At 35.5% G+C, this 25,848-nt stretch overlaps 1 protein-coding gene across 4 annotated transcripts in view; it reads left to right on the forward strand.

Annotated features, from left to right (window-relative positions):
* The first annotated feature begins 3,397 nt into the window (after positions 1-3,397).
* Positions 3,398-25,848, forward strand: part of LOC117715443 (solute carrier organic anion transporter family member 1B2-like) — a 51,120-nt gene continuing 28,669 nt past the window's right edge. For 2 of the 4 annotated variants that reach the window (XM_034512254.2, XM_076940756.1), the window contains exons 1-4: positions 3,398-3,542; positions 6,488-6,640; positions 21,258-21,399; positions 24,647-24,779. In XM_034512254.2, coding sequence (XP_034368145.2) covers positions 6,557-6,640; positions 21,258-21,399; positions 24,647-24,779 — 359 coding nt within the window. In that variant the 5' untranslated portion in view covers positions 3,398-3,542; positions 6,488-6,556. Of the gene's footprint in view, positions 3,543-6,487; positions 6,641-21,257; positions 21,400-24,646; positions 24,780-25,133; positions 25,161-25,848 lie in introns of those variants that run through there. The other 2 variants (XM_076940757.1, XM_076940758.1) reach the window with 2 other exon arrangements.

A 25,848-nucleotide genomic window follows, 5' to 3' on the forward strand; every position in this document is an offset into this window, starting at 1 on the left:
GTATGTCTCAGGCAGAATCCGGGGTCCACACAACTGCAGACCTGGCAGAGGTCTGGTCTAGGCCTCAGACCCGGGAGATGGGCAGAAGGGGGGTGCTAGCTGGCAGGGGCGGGGGGGGGTATCTGCTGGATTCTGAGCACTCAGGGCACCCAGCTTTGAGTTCAGGGTAGTATGTGGGTTTTCCTACCTAAAGCTAGTTGTGGGATCTGTGGAGCCCCCAGAATGTGTCTGGCTGCAGTAACCGGGATGCACTCACCAACAGGCCTCAGACCGGAAGAGGGGCGCACAGTGGCAGGGGAGTGCTAGGGCTGGCTATGGGTTCTATGGATCCCCCAGAATGTGTCTTGAGTTATTAGTTTTAAGCCAGCTTTCTGTTATCCAAGTTGTAAATTTTTAATTATATCTAATAACTTATAGGCCAACAATCTATAACCAAGACCTGTAGAGCATATTTATATTATTAAAACCAGTCAGAAACAAAAAATGAAGTGGCTACACATTTTATATATTTAGACTAAAAAATATATTTTTTAAATATTTTAGCTGTAATTTTAAGAGAAAAGCACTTTGTTGCTTGTTGAACCCAATTAAACACTGTCATAGAGGTTTTTTGTTTGTTTGTTTTTTGGAAAAAACAACTATGATCTTTCTTATCTTAGAAGCCCAAAAGGTGTTGGCCACTTTAAAAGCAGCTTATGTAAATAATCAGCTCTATGCAGGGCTTTTCTAGCTCAACTTGACTCCTAGCTAGAGATGCAGGGTAACTTATCAGCTTCTGTTGTGTAAACTGAGACTGTCTCTCAAGCAAGTTTTAAACTAAATCAAGGGGTGGATAGCCAGAAGTTTTAACCATTTTTTTTTTTAACATGAAACATAGAACAACAATCATTTAAACAAGGAAACAAAGACAGAATTGACACACGTGGACAGATTGGCACTCAAAGGACAGACAATAAACAGAGAAAGCAGAACTGAGGATCTCTCCAGTAGAAGTCAGAGAGAAGGCAGGACATTTCCTGATTTTCTCCTGCTCTCAGGAGGGCTCTGAAACAGCCTTTGTTTTTTTTTTTTTTTGTTTTGTTTTTTTTTTTGTTTTTTTTTTTTTTTGTTTTTTTTTTGTTGTTTTTTTTCCTTTTGTTAACACAGCAGGAGAGTGGACAACTGCTTTAGCACTTTTAAAACATTCTTCTAATAGTTAATTAGGATGTTTGACATGGTAGATTTAATCCAAAATAATGTCAATCAAAGTCTAAAAACACAGAGAAAGACAATCAATACAGACAGCTTGTCTCTGGCACAGGGGCAGACACTAGGTTACACAGACAGCTATAAAATTTTTATTCCAGCCCTGGGTGGGTCTAGATGTGACACACAGAGAGACAATCAAGACATAGGAAAACCACCAATGGAAGAATCCAGTAGCCAGGCAACATGGCCAGCTCATGCTGGACCACATCTAACAGGTTCTTAAAGTAGCAGGTTCCTCCTGACCCCCTCTGGGGATCTGAAGCATCCTCTAGGCTCTCCTCGGTCTAAGGAAAGTGTTAGTCCCAGTATACACAAAACAGAAAAAACAAACAGAACAATTATAGATTTTCTAACAGGCCAGAGCACCACAGAAGTAGAACTGAATTAGTTCTAAGCTGTGGCGGTCTCTAACATGCCACCTCAGGATGAAGGAGGACCCTCTCAGTTTGGAGTATCTTCTAGTCTCCTGACGGACAGGTATTCTCACATGCCTGCCCATGTTGTCCATATCCCACAACTACAGACATCCCAGGACTATACCAATGTTCAGAACCAAAGGCACTTTCTAGTGCCAAAATCAGAAGGCCCTCAGAATAGGGAAGACAAGACAGTCTCAGACAGACTGAAAGAACAAAACACAGATTACTGCAGTACCTGAGAGTCTTTTTCTAATTTTTCGAGTCCCTGGCCTAATGCACTGAGCTCCCTTGTCATGGAACCAAAATGTTGAACCTGAAAGTCTGAACTCCAAAATATGCAGTGCACATTGACACCTAAACCAAGATTGATGTAATCAGTAAGAGGAATATTTATTCTGAAGTGTCAGGGTCACTTCAGTCTTGCAGGAGGAAGGACCCCAAATTTCTGAAGCACACACATTTTAAGTTTAGCCTAGGCAGACTTTAACAACAGCAAAACTTGCTTAAACCTAATTGGAAACTTTGTTTAGCCTTTAAACTGATTGGCCACACTCACTGGGACAATTATTATTGATTGACCAGGTTTAACTAAGCTATGAAGGACACAGATGGTTATTGATCAGTACATTTTGCAGTTTTTCTCTGAATTGTTTTTTTAATTCTCTCTCTGCTATCAGGGTGGCTTGACCATCAGGGTGGTTTTGTCTCTAATCCTCTCTTTCTGCTATGTTCTCTTGATTGACATGGAGAGAGTTTGTTAGGGTGGTCTCAGATGACATCTGTATGAATAAACATCCTCTGGATACAGGAATAGATCAATCGTGCCTCAGAACAATAAAGGCTAAAGACAGAAAACCTAGAGCTAAATTAAATGGAAACAAACTGCAAGTGTTTCTTCTACAATCAGGCACAAGAGAAAAATGACCACTCTGCCTTCTTTTATTCAACTAGTTGCCAAAGCCTTAGCTGTAGCAACTTGGCAAGTGGAAGTCATTAAAGACATGAAACTGGGAAAGAAAACTGTCAAATCATTTCTGTTTGTGAATTGCATGATTTAAGACCCTCTGGAGTCTACTAGCCAACTCATAGGTATGAACAACACCTAAAACAGAGACTCAGGATTTAAAATCAATATAAAAACCATTGGCCTTCATACATGACAACACTGTATCCTCATGAAAAGAAGTTCCACTTGTAATAGGTATAAAAAATAAGTACCTAGGCATACATCTAACCAAAGAGATGAAATAACTATACACTGACAGTGGTTATTTCAGAGGCTTCCTTAATACAGCTCTGTGATGTTTTAATTTTTTGAGATCATTATGATAAAATAATTTTCTAATTAAATAAAATATTTTTAAGAACTCTACCCAGGTTATGAGCAATGGTGTCAATTTTCTTTTGGACATGAATTGACTTGGATTCTTTTTCAGAATTACACTGAGTGCTTTTCCATTGAGAAGAGATTTAAGTGCCATGGTTAATACGTAGTGTTCATAATCTCAAAGAAACTAATGTGTGACCAATAGGAGTGGATGAAAGCTTCAAGTTGCTTCAAATGTTGAAACTTGTTATTTTAGCACTGGAATAATACAATGTATAAAAAGATAATGTATATATTCTGGTAAGTTTTGAATACAATCTTTAAAACACAGGTGCCTGGAGCAAATTGAATTCTTACCTAGATCTTTGTTTGCTTCTTCTTTTTTTTTTTTTTTAATTTTCTTTTTTTTTCTATTTGTGTAGGAGGGTGACCTGAAGAGATAGTTAATCATCAGTGAACTGAAAAAAAAGCTGAGAGGCTTTAAAGTGGGACTCTCAGAGCAGGTACCGGTTGGACATGCCACACTTGCTGTAGAAGCCTGAGTCCAGGTAAGATGATTTGTGACTATTTTGATCTGTTCTTCAGTGTTTCTTCTCAATGCAGAGGAAATATCTGGGAGTGCTCGTGGTGCCTGGCATAAAATGGTATAAGTTGTGTGGCTTGGCTCTTCTGTGCAGCTCTCAGAATTTGTTACCAATCCCTTCAGGCAACAGATGTGGCTCAGGTTTCCACAGTCCCAAATTATAGCAAGTAATGGATAATTTTAAATAAGGTTTGAAAATCAATTTCCAGTTCTGTTTAGAAAAAATAAACTTCTATTCTGGGAGAGTGAACCATGGGTTACCTCCTTATCATTCACTATAGAGAATTGTTTTATCAACAACACAGAATGAAGAATTGATTCTCTCTTTCTCTTTTTTTTCTTTTTAACTTCCTCTGACCTGGAAGAAAGGTGTTGCTGAGTTAGATGATAAATAGGAACAGGCAGGGCTTCACAGTCTCTGGGCAGACTCTGCTCCCCCTCAGATGCCAACTTCTGTGTGACTCAGATGGAGGGAAGTGAAGAGTTTTCCTGATGGCTTTATCTCCTATCAGATTTTAAAATTAAGACTATCATAGCTGCCAGCACAAAGGGATCCCCAAAAATACTTCTTTTCTTCTCCTGTTTGCAAAGTTGATAAGCAAATTGTTATTCTCAAAATAAGATGGGGCTCCAGAGTCCCCAATTCTTCAGGACAGGTGTAGGTGTGTCCTGTTTCCTTTTTCCTCCTTGGTTTCTTGGGGAGATGGCTCCTTGTCTGTCTTGCATTCCTGTGACCCATAAATAATACATGCAGACACAGAAGCAGAGGCTGCCACTGCTTCCCTGCAATCTGTCTGAGAAGACACATTCTCCTCAGGGAAGATTGGCATTGTACATTCAGATGTCTGTGGTCATCTGTAAACATTCTTCATTTGAAATTATTTAAGTCATTTAGAACCAAAAAAAACTAAAAATTCAGATAAAATACTTCCCATACCTCCAAATAAAACTTCATGTTCCAAAGTGCAGATATATTTTATCATATGATTAAAATCCAGACTGATCTTCTTACCCAGGTTAGTCATAGTTCACAGCTTAATGTCTATGAGAAACAGGGAACAACAATTTTTCTTTCCAAACTTTTGTTGCTTATCTTTCCCACAAGTTTTAGATGTATACACAGTTGGTTTGAGAACAGAGAGAAATAGAGAATGTGATGCTTGACTGGTATATTTACTCCATGAATATGAGACATGCAGTGATTGTTTCAGTGCAGGAAAGGCAACACTGAAAAGAGGTGCTTGGGGAATATACAAAACCTTGAGCTGAAGAATACTTCAGGTTAGAAAGAAACTTTCAAAGGGTGGATAGTGTTCCTCTTGAAACAGGACTTTATGTGTGGAGGACGCCCTGTGAGTGAATTGAAAATAAAACTTTAAACAAGAGTTGGGTGTAGAGTGTGAAGACACCAAATGGAGACCATAAATTGCATTTTGTATGGTACAGGGATCCCTGAAAGATTCTAAGGCCAGGTAGAGTGCACATGGGCAGGCAGGCAAGGATGGAGAATAGGAAGTTAATCCATTGAAAAATGAAAAGGCTGAGACAGCTGTCCTGAGGAGTTTGGGAATATAATAGAAGTTATGAGTAAAGCAAAAATAGGCACTCTACTACACAAGCCATGCCTACTTCACATTACTTGATAAAACTATTTTCTAATGTTTAATACTGAACAAAGATATGTATGAGAAATTGTTGATATACTCATTACAACCTCAACACAACATATGATTGATTCTTGGCTCCTGCCCCTACCTGGTAGCTGAAAAGAAGTTGTTGGGTACTCAATTGGCAGAAACTTGTGAAGACAATGGAATGACTGGAGTTTATTTATTTATAAACAGACATCATTTTTGTGGTATATATATATTTCTATATATTCACATTTATATGAATGATGATACCTCCATATTTGTTTTTTCATATATATCTGTGTGTGTAAAATTATGTATTTATAATTTTAAAAAAGTGTTTGAATATAAATGTTAATGCATATATATAATACTAGAATATATATATATATATATATATATATATATATATATATATATGAGAGTGTTTGAGTATAAATGTTAAATAACTTCCAGGGTGGCTTGACCTAGCATTTTATACTCTATTCCTTCAATGTTAAAGATGTGAACATATCTTCAGCAAAGTGCTTTTCAACAGAAATATATATGGAAGGTTACATTAGTTGGTTAATATGTTGTGACAGGAAGTGTCCAGCAATCTCTCATGATGTGTCCTCTAGAATTGGAGTTTAGAAGTTTATTAATTCTGTATTCTAATCAAATTTACAGATTGTCACTGACATAAGTAATAGCAATCAACAAAATGTTTACTATATAGGAAACATACTGTACAATAGGCAGATCTATTAGTCAGGTTTATGTTTCTCTGTGTCTATAGATAATTTAGATGACTCAGATCTACCCCTCTGTGAAGTCATCTTATACAGTTCTTGTAAGTCATAGAATATATTTTTTTCTGTTTATTTTGAGTATCTACTATATGTAAAGCCCATTTTGGAACTTTATAATTTTTTTAAAAAATTAATGCACAATTTTTTTCCTTAGGCCATGTAACCTAGACATGCAGAGTGATATCAAAATCCTAGTTTCTACAATTTAATTCTTTTGTTGATTTCAAATATAAATAAATCTTATTTAACTTACTGATTTAACATTTCCTTTAAAAAATTTACCAATCTCAATTTAAAAATCTCCCTGTGGTTAGGATATTGTGTTTTATTTCTCAATTTTGTGTACAGAATTTACTTAGTTTAGTACTTGAGACATAAGCTCTTAATAAATATCAATGACTGAATGGTTGGGGTTGATATTATGGCTTTTCTTGTTGCTAAATTAAATTGTTAATGTAAAATAAATGGCACCTTTCCTCCCAAAATAGGTGGTCATTTCAAAAGAAGTATTTATCAACAGTGATTGCAGACAATCTCATCACAACCACTGTTCAATCATGGACCAAACTCAGCATTCAAGCCAATCTGCAGAGGCCCAAGCTTCAAAACCAGAGAAGACAAGGCTCTGCGATGGATTCAGGGTAGGATGAGTGTCAAATTTCCAACTAAAATTAGTAAAGGAGGAATTCAGTTAATTAAAAGAGCAATATGTTTCAGATTAGAATTTTCATTGAAGTATAAAACTTTCACAACATCATCTATATCTTGATTTAAGTGTTTTAAATATTGGGTAACTTTTTTTGTTGTTATTTCAGGTGTTTGAGTATTTATTGACATTGGAAAATTAGAATATTTTGATATCTGCTCTGATTGTTGATGGTCCAAGAGATAACTATAAATGTTAAACAAAAGATATATGTGCTATGTAAAATATTCTTGGAATCAAACTAAAAATCTAGACTAGTGCCTAAAAGCCATTTTATAATCTCAAACTGTTGAATCATTCTTTCCTTAATATTTTCTTAGTAATTCTTAAAATTCTGATAACAAAAGAACATAGTCTGTTGAGAGAGAAATTGTCATTAATAAAATGACCTGGCAGAAAGACATATTCAAAAGCTTAATACAGTCCTTTCCTTATTTTCTCATCTGAAAATGCAATAAAATTACACTTTGTTCTGTCACAAAACTTATGGCTAAGTGATAATACAGGTGACTCCACACACAGGAAAAAGGAGAAGAGTGACATGAAGAGGCCAAGTCAGTAAAGCGGAAACAAGCTAATTCAAATCACCTTCCAAAAAAAAAAAACCCAAACCAACCAACCAACCAACCAAACAAACAAAAAACAACTCTTGCACCCAAGATAAAGCCTCAACATCTTGTGAAGGACAAGACATCAACCATGGTTGTCTTTCTCTAGCATTTTAAATTCCTTACCTAGAATGAAGACAGCACAGCTAATACTCAGTGGCAAGAATGTTGTAATAGAACCAGTCCATTTTAACTTTGTCCAAAGAACATGAAATGTGTTTGTTTTGAGTGACTTCTGGTAAAGTCTGTTCTGATGAAATACCTGAATAATGTTTAAGCAGAAGTTCGGAAAAAGTATTGGTCAACACAATGCAATGACAATATATATCTGGGGTATTATGCTGTGTTACAACATATCTCTGGGCTGTTATGCTGTATTACATCTCTAGGATATTATGCTGAGTTACAGTATATCTCTGGGGAATTACCCTGCATAATGGTGACTTCATTTCCATGCATTATTGTGAAGTGATATCTTTTGCAGAACTTCTGGAGAAAAGAACCAGAGTACAACTTAAATATTTATGCAAAGCATGTTATCTAATCAAAAAGACAGAAAGAAACACTAGTAATATTGACTAACACTTATTGTACACTTACTGCATGCCAGGTTCTTCTCTACTGTTTTATTTTTGCTAATGGACTTGATCCTTAGAAAAATTTTACCAGTCAGATATTATTAGCTCTATTTTATAGACAATGAAAGAATCCTAATATGCAACCAGAGAAGATGGGTTTTCTTAAATCTTGTTAACTTGGGTTTCTATTGCTGTTCTAAAGACCATGATCAAAATAAATTTTGGGAAGAAAAGATTTATTTCATTTTACACTTGCATGTTAGTCTAGCACTGAGGCAGAATTTAGTAGAGCAAGAACCTGGAGTTATAACTGAAGCAGAGACCATGGAAGAGTGTTACTGGTTTGCTCCCCATGGCTGACACTAAGTCAATCATTAATCAAGAGGCTGTCATATATACTTTCTTATAAGCAATCTTACATAAACACTTTCTCTTTCTAGTAACTCTAACTTGTGCCAAGTTGATAAAAACAAACAAACAAACAAAAAACAAAACAAAAATATCCCAAAGCCATTCCAAGTCTCAAAGCTTGTAATTGGCATGTTAGTTAGTGTTCTCCTGCTGTAAAGAGACTCCATGACCAAAGCAACTCTTATTAAAAAAAAAAATTAATTGGAAGTTTGCTTCCAGTTTATAAAGTTAGTTCATGGTCACCATAACAGGAGGCAGATGGGCACAGCACTGTAGTAGTACCTAAAAGCAATACAGGAATCAGGTAGAAAGAAAAAAAGACACACACACACACACACACACACACACACACACACACACACAAGCACGGGGAGTAGGGGAGGGGAGAGCCTGGTATGGACTTTTTAAATATCAAAATCCACTCCTAGTGACATATCTAATCCAACTAGGCCACACCTACTCCAGCTAGGGTATACCTCCTACTTTTTTCCTAAACATATCACTGACTGCGACCCAAGCATTCAAATATATGAAACTATGGGGAACATTCTCATAGAAAGCACCAGAGTCAGGAGCAAAGGCTGGCCTGTGGTAGTCTTATTCTAGAGCCCATATTCTCAACTCTGTCCCATATTACAGAAGTAACTGGATTTATATAATAGTAATACCTAAAAGATCCTATGGGAAGTAAGATTTTATTATTGGACCATTTACTGTTGTTTTATCTATGTATCTAAAAAATTATCCTTATAACTAATTACTCAGCAAGAATCACTTTTCAGGTTTGCACAGAAGCCTGTGCACACAATACACAGTCATAACTGTACCCACAGATCTAGTGGGTACAAATGTCTAAGAGTGAAGTGTATAATGAAGTCACACAGTAATGTGCTTTAAATCACAGTGATGACATACTTTCGTAAATCTTTGCCTTGAGCTAATTAGGTTGCAGAGAGCTTAATACTTGCTGTGTCTGCTTTTGAAATTTGTTTATGTCTGTACTATAATAGGCATGCTTTAAAAGTATAAAAGTATTGTATGATCACCTCAAAACAAAATAAGACAAAGATGAAACTCTCCCATTCTGACTTTGTTCCCAATTTCATTTCTAGAGTAGTGTGAATGAAGAACAAAAATATTGTCCATACTCTTTCCACAGCATGTATGAAGTCTTACCTCCTTTAAACACCCATTTAGAAAGAAGAGTAGTACTTCTTTAAAAAAAAAAACTGATGTACACTAGTTACTCGCTGACATTTGTGTTCTCTTTAGAGAAGTAAGCTGTCTATAAAATTAAACACACATATAATGATGTAAATAATTCTTTGTATTAAAAAAAATCTATTTGCTCTGCCACATTATCTATTTTCCCAAACCATGGCAATCAGTAATCTCCCTACAACCTACAGTTACACCTTTAGAGTATGTCATATAACTGAATTCAGCTTATTAAAGTGGCTATAGTCAATGAACCTTTGCTTGAATTTGGGTTCCTTGGAGCGGTTTTAAGAAATGATATAGCACATTTATTTGTGGTAATTAATATCAGTCTGCTGATATCCCATTTAGTTATATGTGTATTAGGAAACATCACAGGTGTTTACACATATTAAAAATTATAAATAAAATTGCTGTACACAACTCATCCGGGCACAAAGTTTTGTATAGGTACAAATTTCATTGCCCTTAACCAAACGCAGAATGTAATTCTGTGGTCAGAATATTTTATGAGAAATTGTTTAGCTGTCCTCTAAATTAGCTAATTAATTAATTATTAATTAATTAATTAATGGGCCTGAGTTTTTAGTGCACAAGCTTTATCAAGTTAAATAATTTAGTTTTTATAACACTTTATTATTACATGTATACATATGTATTCTTTTTTGTAGTCCACCAATAAGGGTTCATAGAATCATCTTGTACAGTTGAGATAGAATTTAGTCATGGAGTTTAATTATTTTTCCATAGCCTATTAAATTTACTAATTATTTTTTAATTTTTTTCATTGTGTACATGAGATTACGTTCTGCCCTTGTTTTATCTTATAATGTCTTTGTCAATTTTGGAAATGTGGGTAATGATGGCCTCATAGAATAAAAGGTGAGGTATTCCTAGAGTTTCTATTATAGAAGGAATTAGAACTATTTTTCTCTTAGCTATTCAAACAATGAAAGTCCTAGACTACCAGGGGCATTATTAGAAAAGAGGTGTAGGTTATAGCCTCAGCCAAGTAGAGCTTTGTGTTATTAAGATACTACCTATGCCTGTGTGCCTCAAAACTGTGCCAGGAAAACAGAATCTCCATATGTACAACAATGAAACTTTTTCCCTAAGCATAATAATCGCATCCTATTTATGATAAGTCAGACTGAGTTCTATGAAACTTGAATGTCTCAAATTTCCAGAGAAATGTGAGGAAATTCATTCAGAGATTGGCATAGACAGGGACTTTCTAAAAACAGGATTTCAGTAGCTGAGGCAATAAAAACAAAAAGAAAATAATATTGGCATATGAGATTGCATGTACTGGAAAAGGTTTTGAATAGGAAAGGAAAGAGTCATCAGAGTGAAGGGAAGCATGTAGTGGCGTACCGTGAGGGATGGTATATATGTATACATCCGTTATATAAAAAACTCAAAAAATTAAACATCATAAAACAAAATGACTCAAACAACTGGCAAGTAAATCGAATGTCTCTCTATAGAAAATATACCAATAGCCATTAAATATGGCTCAAACAAAAGGGAAATTTAGAATTCTATTAGATTCTACTTCATTCCAATCATAATGACAATCATTAAATTAAATTCTTTTTGTGTATGTGTGTGTGTGTGTGTGTGCTTGTGTGTGTATGTGCATGTGCTCATGCATGTGAACACATGTTATGGAACACATGTAGAGGTGAGAGAAAAACATACAAGACTTGATTCTATCTTCTCATCATGTGGATCCTAGGGATTGAACTCAGATCATCATGTTTGACAGCAAGCACCTTCCCACTCTAAGTCCTATCATCATCCCCTATTTCCCATCTTTATGCTATATTTAAGATGCATATTGGCCTCCTGATACTGGACTTGTTTGTTCCTTCCCAGGTACTCCCTCAGTCCTTGCCCTTTTCAAATGCTCCCAGGCTCTCCAGCAGCTTAAAAGCCTTCACCTGCTGCATATTTCAGTCTATATTCCATTTCTTCTTTGGGTAAATTTTTTTTGAGCCCCTAAAGATTTACCTTAGTTGTTAATGGTTACATCTATGGAAGCTTCACCTATGTGGGGCCTCAGTCACTTTTTTCTTGGTTATTTCATAACAGATTTAAGGTGTTGACTGGACTAAGTCCACATTGTGCTTTTTGCCTCTGGCTTTTTGCCCTTAGGTGGTTTTAGTTTTTTTTTTTTTTTTTTTTTTTTTTTTTTTTTTTTTTTTTGAGTTTCCATGGTTTAGTTTACTTTCTGTGACCTTGTGAAACATTCTCAACAGTGAAGCTCAGCAGAGCATCTAATGTTTGTTGAGTAAACCTGTTGCAACCCAGATAAAGAAGTGGAGTTAATTAAAACTGTACAAGGAACCCACTTTACCATGTAGTTGTCATTGGATTTCAAGCTCAGATCTCTGGCCAAAGTAAATATATCCTTTCCAGGATTGCAGATAAATATAGACTTTAACCTTTCTTGGTTCTACCAGCCTTAGTTTAAGGTATACTGGGTTGAAACTGTGGTTAAGGAGACTCCCTGCTCTTCCATAGGACCCACTTTCAGTTCAAACCACCTGAAAATTTGTTTCAAAACAACTGTAACTATAGTTCCAAATGCATTATATATCTGATGATCTCTTCTGGCCCTCATGGACATTGCATGCGCTTCATGTACACAAAACACATAGAGTAAAATAAATGTTCAAAAATTATTTTAAATCTAAAGATGAAAGTGAACACTTTTACCTCTGTTTGAAACCGCACAAAAATGAGTCTCTGCTGCCAGTCCTCTGATGTGTCTTTTACTGAAGACTTCAATTCTCTTCTCTACCACTTTGTAAATGATCATAACTTTTAAAATCCTAAGTACCACACTATGAACAGGGCTGTAGTAACCATTTCAACATGATATAGTGTGAAGAATATAGCATACGACAATAAGCTAAAGAAATTTACATCTATATTAAATGTATCTTATATCCTCATAAGATCGTGGGACTTGGGGAAACTCTGTGCCCAGTCAGTTTATGTCTGTTATCTATTTCTTTTTATAAAACGAATTTAGTGTTTGACTGTGAAATTTTGGATGGTGAATGCTTCTTTTAAAATTGAAATCATGAAAAAAAAAACCCTCTTTTCTGAACTTTTGGAAGTGTCCTATATGTGAACCAAGACTTGTCCTTGGATATAAGACATTACTTCTACATTACTAAGATGCTCATGGATTCCTAGAAATATTTCCACGGTACTCACCCACAAGCCTTTTCAGAGTTAGGGTTTAGATGATAATGTTCTGTCTTTATTTAATAATCAACAAATCAGTCTATCAACATACTAATCTCTCATTAGTATGAATTCCTTTTGTAGTATTATATATATATACAAGATACTATATAAATAAATGTTATAAATATATATATATATATATACAAGATACTATATAAATAAATGTTATAAATGATATATATATATATATATATATATATATATATATATATATATATATATATACAGTCTTTATGTCAGTGAACTTACAAAAGAGATTTTACCTATAGGGAAAGAAAGGTAAGTGCTGGGGAAATATCAAATATTTAAAATTGATGTAATTATTATTTCTTTGAGAGATGTGGGGAAACATACAAGTCATTAAGAATCATTTAAAAACACATTTTTTTTTGTTAAGTTCTGAGAATGACATCATACATCACCCTTTTCCAGAACTCGAAACCTGTATTTTCTGGACAGATGAGTTTTAACATATTTAAAGAAATATTGTTTATTTTACATATATGTGTGCCCATGTGTATGCCTGTGCACCATCTGCATACAGATGCCAGACTCTAGTCTCCTAGAACTAGAGTCCTGGGTGTTTGTAAGCAGCCATGTGGATGCTGGGAACCAAACCTCATTCTTTAGAAAGAGCAGCCAGTGCTCTTCTGAGCAATCTCTCAAGTCCATAGGAATAATTTTGAATAGTCTGTTATTTACAGTTACTTACAATGGGGATTCAAGCTGTGTTGTTCAGTTAAAATATAGTAAAAAGGAATAATAAATGGTATGAACACAAACCTACATGAATATATGCTTGATCAACATAATGAAATCCTGATAATAATTTGGAGGAACCACTATCAAATGAACTCAGCAGAAAATAATTTGAGAGGAAAAGAAGATAGTAGAAGAGAAAAAAGAAAAGGAAACTGGAGGTTATGTTTTAAAGAGAGTCACAGATAAATGTTTATATCAATGGGAGGTCCAGTAACTGTGAAGCCAAATGAATTAAAAATTTGATTCAAAGTATGATTTATATTAAGAGAACAGTTTGATTCCACTGATAAATCTAATACATCATTATTTATTTAATACTAAAGAAGAGTGATGATTAAGACACCGACACTACCATTTTAAAGTAAGATAAAATAGAACTGGTCATGAGAGTACCCATGTATGGCCCCTCTTTAAAGGGTCAATGCAGGAGAATTACTGGACTCCAGGAATTTGAGGCCAGTGGGTAACATAGAAAGATCCTATTTCAGCAGAGATTCAGGAGAGAGAGAGAGAGAGAGAGAGAGAGAGAGAGAGAGAGAGAGAGAGAGAGAGAGAGAAAAACATTAGGATAATGGGCCTCAAAACGGATAGCAACTCTACAGGAAGACTAACAGAGTAGACTAACCTGGACCCTTGACGCCATATATCTATAAATAAAAGTGAAACAACCATGAAGTATCTCTTTAAGACCCTGATTTAGAAGATTTTAAAATAGATTCTGGGAAAGATTATTGGGGTATGTCATTCTATGTCTTTCTAGAGGACTCGCTGTAGGAATTTCCATAGTGACATCACCATTTTACATTCCTAACAGCCAGCACCAACATCTGCACATCTTTGCCAACACTTGTCAATTCCTGTTCTCCTAATGGTGTGTATCTCACAACAGGAGTACATTCTTAGAGGGACATACCCTATTAAAACGGAATCATAACATCTTCCAAGAAAAGCCAGGACCACATTTGTTCACTGAAGAATTCAAGCAAACAGGTAGTGTAGAATTAAAGAACCATTTCCAAACTCTGTCAAAGATGGAAGTGAAGGAGTACTTCCACACTCACTGTTACTGTCTGATACCAACATGAGATAATGACTCATGAGATTATGATCCCAAAATTCTGCTGGCTGTTGAAGCCAAAGTGATCACTGAAATGCTATCAGGCATAACTCATCAGCACATTAAAAGAACATGACAGTACAACCAAGTGGGATTTCGATCAAGAGTAATGAGGATGTTCAAACTACGAAAATCACTATAAAACACTGCATTAATAAAATTAAAGTAACAATAACCACCAAAACCTCAAAGTACGAATTCAAGTCTCAGAATTTATATAAATTACAAAAGATAGAGCCAACTCAGTAAAATTGTTTTCTGACCTCTGCTTGTGCTTTGGTGTAAATGCCTACACATGACACACTCACTCACACACACACACACACACACATACACACATATATACACACACTCACACACACACACTCACACACATACACACCACACACACACACACACATATATACACACACTCACTCACACACATACACACACCCACACACACATATATACACACACTCACTCACACACATACACACACCCACACACATACACACCACACACACATGCACACCACACACACACACACATACACACATAATACACACACTCACTCACATACACACACACTCACACACATACACACCACACACACACACACACACACACACACACACACACACATAATTAGAAAAATATTTAAACTCCAAAGATTTCCCGTCTTTTGTTCCTTTAGAAATATTAGGTCCTATACTTGGCTCTTCATTCCATTGACCTAATTTTTATATGATGTAAATTAAGGTTACATCTTTATCCTTTTAAATGTGATGACTCAGCCTTCCCAACACCACTGTGCATCCTTGGCACTTGCTGAAAGCCATCTGCCCAAGTAGAAAGGTTTCTGGAATCTCTGCTCTATTCAGTTGATCTGCAAGTCTATGAATCTATGTCTTTACAACTTCTCTTTTCCATGACCCCTTTCATTTCTCAGGTTCTTGGTATGTTGTCCAAGCTTCAAAATGGCTAGGATTGTAGGTATACACCAACATATGAAGTAACACACACACATGCGCACACACACATACACACAAATATGCCATAGTGTACCTTATCTAGTTATTATTCTAATGAAATATATTGAAATTGAATATGTGAGGTATGGTTTTTTGCTCAAGAATTTTTTGGCTCTTGGAGTCCTATGAACTTGAGATGATTTTTGTCCCTTCTCCTTTCTCACTTCTCTTTCTTTTCCTTACCTTCAGTCTCTAGCAGTGTAGTGGATGTTCTTGGAGAATGCACACACCTTCACTTTCCTTCTCATCTAGGGAATGACAACAGTTCCCGGTCAAGAAGACTGTTAGTTATAGGCTTATACATATGCCTTCTTTATTGAAGTATCTCATATTTGTTTCTAGTTTGTCTGTGTGGATTATTTACTTTTCTGCTGATATGATAAAGCATCACTTGCTAGATAAAGCATCAAAGAAATTTACAGGAAAAAGAACATATTTGGAACTTAGAGTTTCAAAGTGTTAGAGTCTATAACCTTTGTGGGAATGAGCATGGCAGAAGATATGCAGCCATGGATGGAGGAGTAGATAAAAGCTTACATCTTGGGGCCCATCATCAGGAAGAAATGGTTAATTAGGAATGGCCTGCACCTCTGAAAGGTCAAGCCTAACCCCCAGTGACAAACCTTCTTCAACATGGTCACATCCCCTAATCCTTCTACAAAAGTTCCATCATCAAATAGGGACTGAGACATCAAATATTTGACACTATAGGGGCCATTCTCATTCAGACCAACACGTTGTTTTTATTGTGAAAGGGTGTGGCACTTACTTTATAATGTAATAAAATTTAATCCCCATCTGAGGTTTCTACCTGACCTTTAATAATTTATTTCTACCCCACCTTTAATCATTTATTTCCACGATAAAAGACACACATACAACTTTTATATTTACAATGAGTCTTAATCAGACAAGAACTTGGCAGATATCTATACTCTATGCTATTATGGATATTTCCTAGCCAATAATCTCATTATATAATTTTCCATGTTTCTTCTGGGCTGCTTTTAACTCCCATTGACTCACCTGACCCATAGTAGCTTTTCCTCTCTTTCCTTCTCCCTCCAATGTTTCTCCTCTAACACAAAGCCCAGGAACTCTAAACTCTGCCAATGTTTCTTCTGCTCAGCTGTAAGCTGTCCTCATCTTTATTCACCAATTATAAATAACTTGAGGGCAAGGTAACATAGGGTCTCTACAGTCTAGGAGTGGACTCTCTCATCTTTGGGGCAATCAGGTCTTGGTGGCCTGCACTCAGCATTACAGTACAGAGCAACAGACCAAACATCAACAACATAATGTGTTTTTTCCTGCATTTATTTAGATAATAACAAAGTTTTGTTGTTTATTTGTTAATGTGGAGCTGGTGATGGACTAGTTTTCATAGATAAAATCCTTCTTTCATTTTTGGTTTAAGAATCTCCCCAGCCAACAATTTTTAAGAGATTTAAAAGATACCAATTACTCTCCCCTACTATGACAGCATTAATCTAGAAATGGAAAAAAAAAAAAAAAAAACAGAAAAATCCAAGTTTTGAAAATAATGTGTTTTTCACCAAAGGACTTTTTTTTTTTTTTTTACTAATTTAGTATTATGTATATACAGGTTTATAGTTGTGTGTATTTAAGTGCAAGATCCCACACATTCTAGAAGAGAAGATTCCTGGTACCCTTAAGCTGGAGATGGAGGCAGTTGTGTTTGTCTATGTGTGTGTTTGGGATGTAAAGTCATGCTATGTGGCAAGACATGGGTTATTTGTGGGATTTATATTCAGCTGTCACTCAGTGGAGTGCCCTCTAGTTGTCTGCTGGCTCCTATTGATGTCTATAGCATTATATCTCTTTCTTTATCATGTATCTGTATCTCCATCTATCTATATCTATATATCTCATTTATATCTAATCTACATCTACATCTCTCCCTACCTAAATCTTCTCTCTTGTCTGTTTCTTCATTCATTTTCCCTATGCTTGATTAATCCATGGCAGAAAGCAAAGCAGGCACGAGTTCTGATGCCACTGTGTTGCTATCTTTCTCTCTTATCTATCACCCTTTGCTTTGTGTGCTTAGAAGTTTTATTGTGAAGTGCATATGTGTTATAATTATTGATTCCATAGTGTACTAGTCTTGCTGTTGCTATATTTACAAATTTTGTTAGATGTATGACCACCGCTGCATTCTTTTGGTTTTTATCTGCATAGAGAATTTTCCCTAATCCTTCTTTTCTATCTGATTTCTGTCTTTAGATATCTTCCATATCTGATGTCTGTCCTTAGACATCACATCTATCTCCTGTCGGTCTATCTATCTATCTATCTATCTATCTATCTATCTATCATCTCTTTGTCTTTCTATCTATCATCAATCATCTCTATCAATCTATGTCTATCATCTATCTATCTATCTATCATCTATCTATCTATCTATCTATCTATCTATCTATCTATCTATCATCTATCATCTTCCTATCTATCTTCTATTTATCTATCATCTATCTCTAGATCTATTGTATTGAGGACACAGAGACCCTTGTACTCACAGGCAGCACTAAGTGAACTGGGAATATAAATCATGCAGGGGTCTCTCCTCAATGGAGGAAAAAATTTCAAATATCTGCATTCCATTGAGAAAGCAGAGAACAGATTTTGTTAATGACATGTCTTTGGAAGTACAACAGATGTTACCCACCTTTTGTTACAGAGGCAGACCTCACCCAAATTCTTCAGAATAATTATCACAGACTCTTATCTCCCTAGAGTGTTAACCATCCTTAAGAGAGATGCCACATTCACTTTATAACCACCTTTATTGACATCTAGGCTATGATTCAGAGACTACACTAGATTCTTGCTCATTTATTTATAAAACCTATGCTTATGTCATATGTACTCTGTAAAATTATGTAGTCACATAATAAGCTTTATTGAGCACTTAGAGTTGGATTGATTGGACTAATTGTTGCCTAAAATATTTTTCGAATTGTATTATGTCTCAGTTATCCTAACAATGAACCACTTGTCATTAGACTTCTTTAAGTCTGATCCAGGGTAACAAGGTCAACCTGCACTGGGTTTTCATTCTTATCTTCATGTGGTTTGCTTCCCTGCGTGGATACCTGGAGGAAATCTTTCATATTTCTATGTCTTTTAAACATGAAGTTTAATATCTCAAACATGATGTTTGAGGTGACAAACAGGTTTTAGAAAACATGTTAACCTGCTTAGTGATTATTATCAGATATCTTTGAAAATAAATTCCATATTTACACTAAAAGAGGTTATTACATCATTACTTAGTTGATATAGTCATATAGAGAGTCTCAGCTCATTTTTACTTTTTAAATTATCATGCTATTATTTTAAGTGTATGAGTGGATTTGCCTTCATATATGTCTGTGTACCATGTGTGTGCTTGATGACAGAAGAGGCCAGAAGAGGGCATCAGACCCTCTGGAATGGGAATTGCAGGCAGTGTGATCATGATGTGGGTAATGGAACCAGAACCCTAGCCTTCTGGGACAGCACACAGTGTTTTAACTACTGAGCCACCTCTCTAGCCCCAGTTTCATTCCAATTTTATCTTTTAAACCAACCATCATGTTTTTCTGTGCTGAATTTATTTACATTAAAGTAAATAGCATCAGGAAACACTTCCTGTTGCAACTTTGCTAATCTTTGTGTGAAATGTGTTTCTTTTTTTTCCCACTTATGTTCTTTTGTGTCTGTTTCTATGTCCATTGCTTTTCATAGTGACATGGTTTTATTTCTTTCTTGTTTCCTTTTGTGTACATCACATATGTTCTTAGGGAATAGCATTGCAATTGCATTTAAAAATGTATTTTAATATGATAATAAGCTCATCTGTGTTTAAAATTTCTGTCACTGTTGATACAAATCATCTACTTTTTCACTGAGAAATTTATAACTAAGGATTAAAAGAAAAAACTGTATGCCAGAGTTTTTATGGATTGGTGATTAACTTACTTGGATTTAATAATTCAAGTTTCTACATGGCTGCATTTGACTTTGTTCTGAATTTGTACATCTACATGCAGTGTCACATATCTTTCACACTCTTATTTCCATTCTTCACACTCCACATTCCTACCCTTCTCTCTCACTTTGTAATAAGATCCCATAAATTTTACTCATCTGAGGAAAATACTGATTTCTTTTTGACATTTGAAGGATAGTTTTGTGACTACAGTTTGTAATCAGCAGGTTTTATTACTTTTTCCTCTCACTACTTTAAATGTACCACTCTACCTCCTTATGACTTGCATGTTCTGTTAAGAACTGTGCAAACCATAAAACTTAAACATTAGCAGTTGGTTTTGCTCATCACTGGAGCCTGAGGAACAAGTCAAGGCCCCAGCAGAGCCAGGGTCAGGTGACAAGAATCTTTCTGGATGTGCAGGTGGACTTCTTCCTAGAGAATCCTTAAATGACAAAGCAAGAGGATCATGCACTGTGTTTTCTCTTATCATAAGGCCAATAAACCCAATGTGAAGGTTCAGCTCTCAAGAACCAACATCTTCTTCATAGCCCCAATACTACTGTGGGTATGGTTTCAACACAGGGATTTGAGGAGACACAAACTCACATTCTATAATGTCACATTTTAACACTAGAACAAAAAGAATTTGCTTATTAATGTGGACATAGGCTAGAAAGAAAAAATGAATCAAAGAAAAAATAAAAGATGAATTAATAGGTTTTGTAAGAATAAATCGCTAACTATATTGATAACTTTTTATTTGTGGTAGTTTGAATGAGAATGATCTCCATAACCTCAACATTGATCAGCTGTTGAAACTGTTTGAGAAGGATAAGGAGCTGTGGCCTTGTAGGAGAAGGTGTGTTATTGAGAGTGAGCTTTGGGGCTTCAGAAAGCCCATGACATTCCCAAGTTTCTTTTTCTTTCTTTTTGATTTTTAGACTCCTGGTTGTATCATACACACTCTCAGACACAGCTCCAGCACAGTACCTGCTGGCCTGAGGCCAGGCATCCCTCCATACCAGTGATGAACTAACCCTCTAAAACTATAAACAAAGCTCCAATTAAAACTTCCTTATAAGATGCCTCAGGTATAATGTCTCCTCATGGTAATAAAAAAAGTACCAAAACCCAAAAATAACCTCAGATCAAATGTATTTGTATTTGTATTTGTATGGGACCTCCATTAACTGCTCAGATTTCACCTTTGTTCTGGGTTTTCAAAAACACTGCTGTTGAAAACATCCTGCCAATCCCTAGAATTGGCTGCTGCAGAAACAAAACTTAAGCTCAAGTAATGGCTGACTGAGATTATCCACTTAGAAATAAGTTTATAATCTAATTGTGTTAACTTTACTGTTGTAATGATTACCAAATTAGAAAGTTATACTTTATCTGTTCAATCAGAACAGTAAGAGGTAAGGTAATATCAACTGCTACAAAGGAAAGACTTTAATTAAAAACAACAACAATAACAACAAAAATCCCAACAAATAGTATCGTGTAGAAAAGTCATTGAATTCTATAAATAGTATATATACTTTGTTGGTTAATGTTCCTCTACCCTCTCTTTCTGCTTTTTCTTAGATATTTTTGGCAGCCCTCTCACTCAGCTACATATGCAAGGCACTAGGTGCAGTCATTATGAAAAGTTCCATCACTCAGATAGAAAGAAGATTTGAAATACCATCTTCTATTTCTGGTTTGATTGATGGAAGCTTTGAAATTGGTAATGTTTATTTCTATGTAACCACCAGACTTACAGAGGGGAAATGGAGTCCAGTCATACACTGTACCCATGCTTCTCAACCAGAGATAACTCTCCTTTTTGAAAAAATAAAGCAATATCATTTTTGTTGTCATGTCTTGGGAAGCAGTGTTGCTGATGCCTAGAAGTTAAAATCAGTGATATTACTGAATACTCTACAAAGTGATGACCAACCACTCTGCAAAGAGGATTTTGAAGGATTGATTTTACACAGACACATTGATTTCAAACTAACTCTTGGGAGACTTACCCTTCCCTCTCTTAAGACCAGAAATAAAGAAAAGTTGAGGAGCCATATTGCCTTTGATCTAAGGAGTAAAGGAGAGCTTTGGAATGGTCTGTGTTAGATCTCTGCTCTTTAACTCTCTGGAGGATTGGTCTATAACACTGTAGATGTTACTCCATTGCCTTCACTTTGGTTTTCACATCATTTTCAGTGATACCAGAGCTCTGTGCAGTTGAGCAAAGGGATTATCCTCTAACCTCTGGAAGCAGAAGGTTGTTGCATCCCCTTCTTCTTCATCTTCATATTTTTTTCTCTTTAATTATTTAGAGACCCTCACTATTATGTCTATCATATGGATTTACAACAGTTCCTACAAATTTGAAGATCATTTTCCTTGAAACTTGACTTAGTGTATATTTAAGCTAGTATTTTTTATAAATAATATCATAAGGAATTACCCATCTATCTTCTTGGTTACTAAAATTTTTTTGATGTATATGATATTTTACATCATATATATATGTATATATACATATATAGTGTAATATATATTTACAGTATAATATATATATATTACAGTATTACACTTCTCTGTCTCAAAACAAACAAAAAACCAAGCAAACAAATAAACAAACTGAATTTGTGTGTGTTGAGGTTGTGAGGATGCCCTCACAGGCTGAAAGGGGGCATTGGATACCCTGGAGTTGCAGTTACAGGTAATACCCAATATGATTACAGGATTCCAAACAGGTTCTGTACAATAACATCAAGTGCTCTTAGGCACTCATACATCTCCCCAGCCTCAATTTTGTGTTCCCCATGGAAACAATTAAAATTACACAGTTATAATAATATTAATTTTCATTGTGCTTTTATAGCATATTTCCTTGCCTAAATTATTCTTGAATCTATGAATACAAATTTTATTTTTGTTTTTTCTTAGTATACCTCTGACAATTATTTATAAGTAAGAAGCAAATAAAGTCCTACTTGTTGAAAATGTGTTTCTCAAAGCATATGGCTTGAGAATTTAAAAGCTTGAGGCTTGTATCTCTGAGCCCTGATAATGAAAATCTCATTGCTGCTGTCTCTGTCTGTCTGTCTGTCTATCTATCATCTATCTCTATCTATCTATCTATCTATCTATCTATCTATCTATCTATCTATCTATCTATCTATCTATCTATCTATCTATCTATCTCTAAGGATAGAGGCTCATTGCTTTCAGCTATGGACACTGCAATCCAACAGTATATAGGTTGGCCTCACACTGTAAGCTTCTGGTACTCTTGGGAAGTTCTGTATGTCTCCTTTCCTGCCTGTTTCTTGTTTTATCTATGATTGGATGTCATCTTACATAATTAAGTTTATACATTTTCTATTTTTAACTTTACAATATTTTTCATTTCCTTTTGCCATTTTTGATCTTTCACATTAAAAATTCCCCCCTCCCAAATCTCTTCTCTTTCTAATTAATTCTTCTTTAACTGTTACTTCATGTATTTTTTTGGCTAGTCCTCATTTGTAATTTCATGTCATATCATTTTTTTAACACTCGGTAACTCTTTGAATCTATCTATTTGCTGTTTAAGAGATGAGAATTTACTCCCCATTTGGAGTTTTCCATTTCCCTGGATAATCCACAATCAACATGACATTTTAAGTAGTTGTTTATTGTGGAAAATTTACCAAAGCTCCTAATTAATTGATTTTTCCTGAGGTCTGACAGAATCTCTGTCCATCTACCTGTTCTTATTACTAATGTGTTTTATCATTTGTTTGTAACTTAGTTTGTGGTTTGTTCTTTTATGATATTTTTGGCAGGGAATACCATAGCAGGTACATATTACAGATTTAAAGAAAAGCAGGAATCTATGAAAACTGCATTAATTAATTGGCCTTGATTACTATTAAGAAGTGTTTTCTCTACTTTTCTTATCCTAGTACACACTAGACAACTTGAAATTTCTCAAAAAAATCAGCTTCAGCCATTTTGTCAAACAATTATTTCCAAAATATATTCAATTAGACTAGTGCAAAAATTAGTATATTTTTTGCAACCCAGAATCTAGTGCTCTCTGTGAGTTTTGGTACAAATAAGGGGAAATATGATATGTCTAGTTTAAAGTGACATAGCTATTGATGGCTGCTGAGGTTGGTTCCACAAGTAAAAATGGATACTAACAACCAAACAAGAAACTGGAAAAATCTCCCAATGTTAAGTGCACTTACTGCTGTTTATGAGGACCTAAGTTTGATTTCCAGCATCCATGTCTGGTGGCTTACATCCACCTGTAACTCCACCTCCAAAGGATCCTACTTGTCTCTTTTGGCCTCTGTGGCTACTGCACTCATATGTTCATATATATACACATGAGTTTAAAAAGAAAATTAATAAACCTGCCATAAAATATAAAACAAAATAAGAATGCTTCTACATGTTTTTGGTTTTGTTTTTTGTTTTTGGTGTTTGAGACAGGGTTTCCCTATGTAATAGCCCTGGTTTTCCTGGACTTGCTTGGTAGACCAGGCTCACCTCAAACTGATGGAGATCAACCTGAGTATGACTCCAGTGGGCTGATTAGAGGTGTGTACAACTATGCTGACCAGTTTCTGCTTATTCTTTTTTTTAAGATTTATTTATTTATTTTTTTTTATTTATATGAGTACACTGCAGTTGTCTTCAGACACACACTAGAAGAGTGCATTGTATCCCGTTACAGATTGTTGTAAGCCACCATGTGGTTGCTGGAAATTGAACACAAGACCTCTGGAAGAGCAGTCAGTGCTGTTAACCTCTAAGCCACCTCTCCAGGCCCTGCTTGTTCTTAATACCATATTTTTCTATGGTCAATTCAATTAAACTGAGTTTCCTCTTGTCAGTCAACCTGAGACAAGTACAAAGTGTTTTGATATTTATACACTATGACTGTCATTATTTGCCAACATGAATTCAATTGATATAACTTGGTTTTGTTACAGGGAATTTATTAGTTATTGTATTTGTGAGTTACTTTGGATCCACACTACACAGACCTAAGCTGATTGGAACTGGGTGTTTCATCATGGGCATTGGGAGTATTCTGACTGCGTTACCACATTTCTTCATGGGATAGTAAGTATTGGATACCTCAAAATAGAATAATTATCTGTACCCCAGAAGCTATCAACTGTAGCTAGGATCCCAGTAAGAGGTGGGGCTTGGAGATGGTTCACACTATTTATGCAGGAATTATAACGGGCTTGATTGTGTGCTAAGACAACATAGAGTTTTCAGCTCTGAATGGGACTAAAGAGAGAAGAGTGGGTGCTGAGATGCCAAGACCAGTTTCACACACACATGCGAATAAACACACACACACACATACACACATACACACACACACCCCCCACACACACTTACACACAAATATTTAACCTTTGTTATAGTTGACATTTCCACTTGTCACCATATTATGTGTATTATGACTGCATTGCCACATTTCTTCATGGGATAGTAAGTATTGGATAGCCAAACCTCAAAGTAGAATAATTTTCTCTTCCCCAGAAGCTCTCAGGTGTAGCTAGGATCCTAGTATGATGTTGGGCCTGGAGATGGTCCACACGATCCATGCAGGAATTATACCTGGCTTGATTGTGTGCTAAGACAAGACAGAGTTCTCCTCTCTGAATGGCAATAAAGAGAGAACAGTGCATGCTGAGATGCCAGGACCAGTTTCACACATGTACACACGCAACACACACACACACACACACACACACACACACACACACACAAATATTTAACCTTTGTCACACGTGACATTCACACTTGTCATCATATTAATATTGTATTCTTTTTAAAGTTGACTGTTCAAAGAATTTTCCCCATCCTGATTTTCATAATTTCATGCTCTTTCAATTTATTTCTCACTGTGTGGCCTCTTCATCAGGCTGAGACTTTACTTTCATGGCTAGTACCAAAATGCCTGCATCTCTCTACCTTTACCTTCAGTCTAATTCCTGCAATGATTCATATAAAACATATGCTTCAAACTCAGCCATAGTTCACATCAGGTTTTGAACACTCAAAGTATATGTATCCATGCACCATGGCTACATTTCCAATGGACATTCACAAGGTTTTCACATCCATGTATCACAACCTGAACTCACCATATTTGACAACATCTGCTCATTTTCAT

The sequence above is a fragment of the Arvicanthis niloticus genome, chromosome 9, assembly GCF_011762505.2.
Source record: "Arvicanthis niloticus isolate mArvNil1 chromosome 9, mArvNil1.pat.X, whole genome shotgun sequence".
In the NCBI taxonomy this organism is placed as follows: Eukaryota; Metazoa; Chordata; class Mammalia; order Rodentia; family Muridae; genus Arvicanthis; species Arvicanthis niloticus.